Source organism: Bidens hawaiensis, unplaced genomic scaffold (assembly GCF_021521415.1).
Source record: "Bidens hawaiensis isolate Kalapana, Puna unplaced genomic scaffold, B.hawaiensis_p1.1 tig00050004_1, whole genome shotgun sequence".
Taxonomy (NCBI): domain Eukaryota; kingdom Viridiplantae; phylum Streptophyta; class Magnoliopsida; order Asterales; family Asteraceae; genus Bidens; species Bidens hawaiensis.
The window spans coordinates 37,707-46,884 of NW_027498970.1; the positions used below are offsets into that span (position 1 = coordinate 37,707).

Sequence of the window (9,178 nt, forward strand, 5' to 3'; positions counted from 1 at the left end):
AAACAAATGCAAATCATAATGCTTATACATAATTAATTAATATTGATAAATGTTTTCAAGTCCATTTCCAAAATTCAATTATCATTTTTCACACTAAAATATAAACAATATAAATTCAGGCTTCCACAAACAAGCACCTAACCTAAAACAAAAATACAACAAGTTGGACTCATATCTTAACCGATTTTCTACTTTTAAGAACACGTTTAAAATAATATAATTTTAAGCTTTCACAAACTAGAGTCATTTAAAACGAAAACATTTTATATCTTCACAGAAAGAAATATTTTGTCTCGCAAATAATAACAATACCAAATATATATATATATATATATATATATAGGCTAAGTATAAAATGAAAACCCACTTGAGTTGTGAAAACTCTAGAAACTCATTCTCAACCACATGTTTTTAAATAATGTTTAAATCTTGTGGTTCACAATTAAAATGAATAAAAAATGTAAATATAAATATAACATTTTTTCTCTCCCGAAAACATATATAAAAATTAGTAAAAAAATGTTAAAAAATAGCAAAACATTTTTTTTATGTTTTGTATTAAATGTTACAACATATATTACATGTAACAAAAAAAAAACGATGTTACATAGGGTTTTCGCGGATTTTCACAACTCAAGTACGAGGTTTCATTTTAACCTTACCATATATATATATATTTCTACTTAATTTTATTCTAGTAGCAAAATATATTTGACTACACAAGTTTACAATAAATTTTACAGCTAAAGAAATTAAATACTTTTCTAAAAATAAGCTAAAAAGAAAACACTCTAATAAATGCCATTAATATTATTATTATTATTGTTGTTGTTGTTGTTATGTTATATATTTATAAAACGAGGGGCACACCTCGACCACACCGTCTGAACCAAATCTTGTAGCACCACCAGCAGCGTTACAACAGGTTCACTAACATTGCACCCTTTCTATTTATTTATCTTTAGGGTTTTTTTTTTTTGTAACTTTCACACAAAGCCCACCACCGCTATAGTTGTGTATTTTTTTTATTAATGTTTTGTTATTTGTTCTCTCTCATCCTCCTCGTTCAACTATCTCTCTCTAGACACAGACACATCCAGGTCTTCTTGTTCGTTTTGGACCTGCTACATGCCCACTTTTTAGTTCACAACCTATTATTATTATTATTATTATTATTAACAAAAGTTCATCTTCACCCACCACTGCAAAATTAAAGGTACATTTATATTTATACACCATTTGTCTCTGTCTATCTTTCCCCCAATTTACAGTCACACACAAATACATATATATGTCTTATATATATATATCATGATATATATATTATATGACTTTTGCCCTAACAAAAGGACTGATTTTTTTTAAGTGAACCCAACATAAACTTATAATTTTAGAATGTATCAAGTTCAACCGAGTCTTGATTTTTCAATCAATTCATGGGTGTTTCTTGATCTGGACCCACCAATTAAAAATGGGATTTTGGTGCGTTTGACATGCAATTCATGTGCCAGGATCTTCTTTCTTGATTTTTCGATTAGGGTTTTCGTGGGCTAAAATTTGTGCTATAGCTAATTAGGGCTTTTGTTTCATTTTAGGGGTTTTGTTAGTTTTGGACTTGTATTAGGTATCAGTTTCAGTCTGTCACGTTGTTACATAATTTTTGCATAATTGTTGCAGAAAGCTACAACCTTTGTGTGTAATTTTGGGGTTTTTTGTGTTCTTTAGTAATAGAAATGCACAAGGTTAATTAAAGGGTTTTATTTTTATTTATTTATTTTTTGGTGACAAAAAACTTGACATCTCAGTTAGGGTTTATGAACAAAAAGCGAAAATTTTTTTTATGCTAAATGTTTCATGTGTTGCAGAAATGGTGATATAAATGTGTATTATAACTTGTATTCTGTTAACATTTCATATTTATTTTTTTACCACTTATGACTGAGCATTTTAATGTAAGACAGAATCTAGTGAGAAGCAATGCAAGTGCTTTCTTGTAGTGGCGCGATCCAGGGTTCCGAGAAAGCGTTTGTGTATGACGAAGAGGCGAATAATGTCAAACCTGAGGCAGTTCAGGGTGTAGATGGTGTAGATAATAAATTAGACGATGCTGAAATGTCTAACGATGAACAGTTTGTTGAACTTGATGTGTCGAATAACACCCGTGATTCGGTTGTTGATAGCTTGGAGTTGCCAGCTGGCAATCAGGAATGCGAGTCGTCTTGTTCAGAACCCGAGTGGCTTGAACAAGATCAGCCCATACCGGTTTGGGTCAAGGTATATGTTTAATATGTCATTTAAGAGTTATACGCGTTAAACATAATAATGATGATTATAATGTGTTTTTGATGATATAGTGGAGGGGAAAGTGGCAAGCGGGAATAAGATGTGCAAGATCTGATTGGCCGTTATCGACTGTGAGAGCAAAACCGACACATGATAGGAAGCAATATATTGTAATATTTTTTCCAAGAAAAAGAAATTATTTGTGGGCGGATGTGTTGCTTCTTCGCCCCATTAATGAGCATCCCGAGCCGATCGCGTATAAGTCACACAATGTTGCAGTCAAGGCGGTCAAAGATTTGACTGTCGCGCGTCGATATATTATCCAAAAGATTGCTGTTAGCATGATAAATACCATTGAACAGTTAAACAGTGAGGTTAGTGAGTTGTTATTCATCAACATTACTTGGAATTAATACATTTATTGTTTGGATTTTAATTTTTATTTTGCAACTGCGTTTTCTTTTTAGGCTTTGACTGAGAATGCTCGTAGCGTGGTTGTGTGGAAGGAGTTTGCATTAGAAGCTTCTAGATGTAAATATTATTCCGATCTCGGGAATATGCTTCTCAAACTTGAAAAGGTAAATTTTTTTATATGTAAGCTTTTGAAAAGATCATGTAGGTCAATGAGTTCACAAAGTTTATTATGTGTATATCTTCATTGAAGAGTAAATGCTTCTATGTTTCATACGCGTCCGCTTATTTGTCGGTATTCTTGAATGGTAAATGTTTTGAAAACGTATGTAACACTATAATGAAGATATACTAATTATAAACTTTGTCAATTTGTGGAAATTTGTTTATGGCAGGTGTAAGCATATTTTTATAAGATCTTTTAAGTCGTAAACCTAGATTGAGCTCGTGAAATATTTCCCTAACCATTAATATCAATTTCGTCTCCAGATGATATTGCAGCATTTCATAAATTCTAATTGGCTGGAACATTCTTTTGACACATGGGCACGACGATGTCAAACCGCGCATAGTGCTGAATTTATAGAAATGCTAAAGGAGGTATGTTTTTGTTTGTGTATTGATATTTAATAAAGACGACTTTAGAATATGCATTAACATGCATGTATATTATTAATCAGGAGTTAAGCGAGTCAATCAAATGGAACGAAGTGCAAGCGCTTCCAAACTCAACAAACACTGATATCGGTTCCGAGTGGAGAACCTTAAAACCTGAGGTCATGAAGTGGTTCTCAATGTCAAACCCTTCTTTCAACACTGAAAACACTGAGCCACAAAACAATGAGGGGTTTCCAAGCCCGGATCCTCAAGTCAGCCGAAAAAGACCCAAACTTGAAGTCCGACGTGCTGAGGTGGCAGCTCCACAGGTGGACACCTTATTTAACGGGCCTATCGTGCTTGTGGGTAGTGAAGTTTCTCTACCGGAAACAAGTGAACCTGTTAGGTGGGGGGCGATTGTGGTTGAACCGGGAACGAGTAGTCAGGAAGCCCATTTAAGAAGTTTAGAAATGACCCCGACAGATAAGAATAAGTGTGCAGCGTTTATTGAAGCGAAAGGAAGAAGGTGTGTTCGATGGGCCAATGACGGTGATATTTATTGTTGTGTGCATTTGTCAGCCCGTTTTTCCGCCAATGTGGTCAAACCCGAGGTTAACTCGCCACCAACTGACGCACAGTTATGTGACGGCATCACGGTTCTTGGCACCAAATGCAAGCACCGGGCTCTACCCGGTTCATCTTCGTGTAAGAAACACAGATCTGGTAAGGACATAATGGTGATTTCACCTCCTCGACCCGAAAACAAACTTAAGAGAAAGCTAGATGACGAAGTTGGATTTCTCGAGGTTAATAACTGCAAAGAACTTGTACTCGCGGGCCATTTTGGAACTCATGACCCCGAGCCCAATGCGATGGGAATTGAGTACAATGTCGGTGGGCCCTTGCACTGTGTCGGTGATGGTGTCGGTTGCAATGAAACGCCCACCCGACACACGTTGTATTGTGATAACCACTTGCCAAATTGGCTAAAACGGGCACGAAATGGGAAGAGCCGGATCGTTTCAAAAGACGTGTTTATTGATCTTCTGAAAAGTTGTCTATCACATGAACAAAAACTGCATTTGCATCGGGCGTGTGAGCTGTTTTACAAGTTTTTCAAAAGTGTTTTATCTCTCAGAAGCCCGGTCCCTAAAGACATGCAGCTCCAGTGGGTCGTTACCGAAGCGTCAAAAGACGTAAATACCACACACTTTTTAATGAAGTTGGTTTGTAGTGAAAAGGAAAGGTTAGTTAGAGTTTGGGGGTTTAATAGTGACACAGTTGCACATATCGAAGAATCATTTAACGTTATGTCCCATAAGAATGAAGATATCATTAAATGTAGCATTTGTCCATTGGGGTTTGTTGATGATCAAGCGCTTGCTAAACATTGGGTCGATAATCATAAAAACGAAGCGCGATCGCTGTTTAAACGGTACGTGTGCGCCATATGTCTCGACCCGTTTCCAGAATATAATCTTCTAGAAGTTCATGTTAAAGAACGACACAGTGTCGAGTTTGTTGAACAATGCATGCTTTACCAATGCATTCCGTGCGGTAACCGTTTCGGTAGTCCTGACCAGTTGTGGGCCCACGTGGTCTCACATCATCCAGCCAATTTCAAGGAGCTGCAGAACGCTCTCCCGGCTCCGCCATGTGACGATGGTGATGATTCTATTAAAGTCCAGAATGTATTTAAGAATAATAGTTGTAATCAACTTGGATTACAACGGTTCGTATGCCGGTTTTGTCTGTTGAGATTCGACTTGCTACCGGATCTTGGTCGGCACCATCAAGCGTTTCACATGCTGGCCTCTGGTGGTCCACGCAAGCTAAAAGCCGGGAGACGGTTTAAAAAGGGTCTGGTAATGAGAAACCGGGGTCTTGGAGCGTTAAAGAAACTGAATCAAGAACCGTTCAGACAAGTAACCGAAGGTGAACTTCAGATATATGAAGCAAATCAATCAGTCAGTCTCGGTAGATTAACAGAATCCGAGTGTTCAAATGTTGCAAAGTTATTACACTCCAAAATTACCAAAACAAAACCGCACCCCGGTAGCCTTGAGCTATTAAGAGTCGCCTGTTCCGCATGCTGCAAAACGAGCTTCCAAACATTGTTAGAGAAAAAGTACGGAAAGTTACCCGAACGCTTATACCTTAAAGCCGCAAAACTTTGCAGTGAACGTAATGTTGTAATTGAGTGGCATCAAGAGGGGTATATCTGTCCAAAAGGATGTAACTTGTTCAACAATGATTCACATCCTTTGCTTCCTTTAAAGAATCTTCCCGAAGGTTCTGTGAGGGCCGAGGCGGAGACAAGTCAACTGTCCGATTGGCCTATGGATGAGAGCCATCATATTGTTCATTATAATAGTTACCGACAAGAATCTAGTGACAAATCGGGAATCGTTTTGTGTGATGACATCAGCTTTGGTAAGGAATCGGTTCCAGTTGCGTGTGTAGTCGATGAACATCTTTTAGCGTCTTTGCATAATGATGACGAGCGGAGCAACGCGTGTTTTTTGCCATGGGAAAGTTTTACATACGTCACAAAGTCGTTATTCGACAAGTCTGTTAATCTTGAATCACAGGTAATATAATATTATAATAATTATTAATTATTTCTTGTAATAATGGTTTCGTTTAATCATGCACATTTTTGTGTTGATAGAGTTTACAGTTGGGTTGCGGGTGCACACACTCAACGTGCTCGCCACAGGGGTGTGATCACGTGTATCTTTTCGACAATGATTATGAAGATGCAAAAGATATTAGTGGGAAATCCATGAAAGGAAGGTTTCCTTATGATAATAAAGGCCGAATTATTCTCGAGGTGATTATATTTTTGCCAACTCGCTTTCAACTTAAGTGTAATTTTTCATGGAAAAGTTAATAGTTAAGTTAATTTTAATGTTTTACAGGAGGGCTATTTGGTATACGAATGTAACATGTATTGCAGCTGCAATAAATACTGTCCAAATAGGGTTTTGCAAAACGGGGTTAGAGTGAAGTTGGAGGTTTTTAAAACCGAGGGCAAGGTAATATACATATGTGTCTAGATTTAATACCATATTGGTTATAAACTTATAGTTATTACTTATTAATTAAAACGTTAAACTTGCAGGGTTGGGCGGTGAGAGCTGGGGAACCTATCGAGCGTGGGACGTTCGTTTGTGAGTATGTCGGTGAGGTTATCGATAAAAATGAAGCTAACAAAAGGCGCGATAGGTTTGACCTATTTTCGACAATAAATAAATTATTTTATGTTATTTTAGTAATGATTGTTAAAATTCTTAATATACAGGCTTGATAAGGAAAATAGCAGCTTTATCTATGATATCGATGCTCGTGTTAACGATGTTATTCGATTAACTGAGGGGGAGGCGTCATATGCAATTGACGCCACGAAGCACGGGAATGTTTCCCGGTACATTAATCATAGGTAAAATATCAGTTTTTATTTTATTTTATTTTTTTTTTAAGTAATCCCTGCTGTTAATTGTTAATGATCATGTGATCTTTTGTAGCTGCTCACCTAACCTTGAGAACCACCAAGTTCTGATTGAAAGTTTAGATTCGGAGCTGTCACATATCGGTCTGTACGCGAGTCGAGATGTAAGAATATTAATATTATGTGCTCATTATTTATGATTGAAATTAATTAACCGCGGTCAACTGATGCATCTGTTCTCTGTTTGGTTTTATTATCATTTCTCACAGATTGCAGCTGGTGAAGAACTGACCTTTGATTATATGTATAAGGCGCCCCCTGGCAAAGGACGCAAGTGCAGGTGTGGGGCCGCCAACTGTAGGGGTCAAGTCCAGTGATCTCAAGAAGCTGCACTTGTGCGATGTCGGTTTTAGTTTTGTTTTCCTATTAATGAAATGTACTTCTGGTAGAATTTTTTACTTGTTACGTTTCGGATTGTTAGGAATGTCGTGTTAGTTCCTAGATTTAAATAAAATTTTGCGTATAATTGGGGTTTTTTATTAATATATATTTTATAACCTAAGATGTTAGAACTGTAGGAAAGGTTTGAGCTTTGAGTTTTCTTGTCTATGCTCTCCATAGAACAATGTTTGTGGACAGTGCAGTGTTTTCTTGATCGGTGCAGGTTGATCGAAATGGAAGGTCTGGGAACCAGTTCGGTTAAGGGTAAGCCTCTCTGACCCTTTTCCATTAAAACTGGCCAGGTACCGGTTGGTCTGGGAACGCGTTGGGTTAAGTCTTTTGACAGTTCCCTATTTGAGCTGACCGGCCGCCGGGTGGGGGGGGGGGGGGGTGATGCATTTTTACATTTTTCTGTTTCAAATCTTATTTTTTATTGGCAATGAAGGATTTGAGTTAGGCCTTGTGCGAAGGTTGTCGGTTCGAATCCTGAGCCCACCAGGGTTTTTGTCCCACCGTGTGCATAACGGCTGTCAAGTGGCAGTCGGCAGTATGGTTTCCCGGGGGAACCCCCAAGCCAAATCTAAAGCCAGCGTAGGCCCGGTTATGACAACATTGTCTGGCCAGAGTGGGGCATTGGGGCTCTCTAAATTTAGAGATTGCGGTAGCCTAAATATAAGAAAGTCACGATTCTAAAAAAAAGAAGAAGTCCAGTTTGCCTTTTATGTCTTTAATCGAACACGATTAAAGATCAATGAAACACTATCCTTAAAAATAGAGTGTGGCAAATTAGTTTTTCTTTTCTTATCTTTTGAGTTTTTGTTTCAAGTCAACTTTTGCCTCTTTTCTTTTTAAATATTTTTAATATCCAGCGTTTTATATAAAATCAAACATGTCGTTGTATGTGTTTATATTTATTTATAGTTTGATGTGAATTTCATATAAAACAAAGCCATGTGAATTTCATATGTTACTAGATTTACATCAGGATAATTTCAACGTTCGTTTAAGTGTTTAAATTAAACTATTTTTCTACCATTCTTTTGTTTTGCTTATTGCTATCATAATTATTGTGGTATTATTTACTTTTTATATAGGAGTTAATGAGTAAATATTCTGGAGGCCCAATCAGTCGCAACCACATGCACACACGGCCTAACTAGTTCATTTACCATAAACGCGGAACCAAACGGGTTTATGTTGATAATACGTGTTCTAATTCCATCTTTCTCTTGATCCCGATCTCTTGTTACAAATATAGTTCGGGTGCTAGGGTAATCCTGGCAATACAACTACTGTGCCCTGGGAAACAGTTGGGCTTGCAAAGGTAGCCCAAAATCTGTTTTAAGGGACCTCTGTTAACAGAAATCCTTAGTCATAACCGGGAACTACAGTTTGTTCAGTCTTGTAGCTAGGAAGGTGTAGATGGTTTCAGGTGATCAAGATGGGTTCACCAAGCGAAAGGGGCATGCAAGAAAACATGACTCGGAGGTGATGCTCGGGTGTCGGTGAACACGAGCTAGACGATGTGAGCACGGTTCCGGACCGGTTTCAACACGATTCTAAGAAGTGGCTATTGGAGCACAAGTTAAGGTTCTCGATATGAATCAAGATATGTATAATTGTTACAATTTGTAATATTCTCGTTTTGATTTGTATGCGGAATAGGTATTACGATTTCTCAAATGTATAAAAGAATATCTTTAACTGTTTTAATGATATTGTTTAATAAAATCGTGACCCATTTCCTAAATATACAACAGATTGTCAACACCTAGGTTTCCTTTCTTACAATTCAAGCTATTGGTCATTCCTTAGCTTGTGTAGGCATGTAGACTAGGTTTGTTTCTTTTTATAATTTGAGCTATAGATCGTATGGGTGTGCATGGATCGGTTTGGGACGGTTTTGAGCCAAACCCATAACCATAACAATAACCGTTATGTCGGTTAATAGATAATCATAACCATAACCGACCCGTTATGACGGTTTTTGGTTAA

The 9,178-nt window shown here is 37.3% G+C and overlaps 1 protein-coding gene across 1 annotated transcript; it reads left to right on the plus strand.

Annotated features, from left to right (window-relative positions):
- Positions 1 to 1,971: 1,971 nt before the first annotated feature.
- On the plus strand, positions 1,972 to 7,126 carry LOC143598376 (histone-lysine N-methyltransferase SUVR5-like). Its single transcript, XM_077076609.1, has 11 exons — positions 1,972 to 2,274; positions 2,355 to 2,657; positions 2,751 to 2,861; positions 3,184 to 3,294; positions 3,375 to 5,882; positions 5,963 to 6,124; positions 6,213 to 6,329; positions 6,416 to 6,519; positions 6,596 to 6,733; positions 6,819 to 6,906; positions 7,012 to 7,126. The coding sequence occupies exons 1-11, from the start codon at positions 1,978 to 1,980 to the stop codon at positions 7,117 to 7,119; spliced, it is 4,047 nt and encodes a 1,348-aa protein (XP_076932724.1). The 5' UTR covers positions 1,972 to 1,977; the 3' UTR covers positions 7,120 to 7,126.
- Positions 7,127 to 9,178: the final 2,052 nt, after the last annotated feature.

What these genes read in the sequence shown, in the direction of transcription:
- LOC143598376 (XM_077076609.1), top strand. Translation starts at nt 1,978, where the DNA reads ATGCAAGTGCTTTCTTGTAGTGGCGCGATCCAGGGTTCCGAGAAAGCG. An exon ending in CCATACCGGTTTGGGTCAAG is followed by an intron (nt 2,275 to 2,354) that starts GTATATGTTTAA and finishes TTGATGATATAG; the next exon opens with TGGAGGGGAAAGTGGCAAGC. An exon ending in AAGGCCGAATTATTCTCGAG is followed by an intron (nt 6,125 to 6,212) that starts GTGATTATATTT and finishes AATGTTTTACAG; the next exon opens with GAGGGCTATTTGGTATACGA.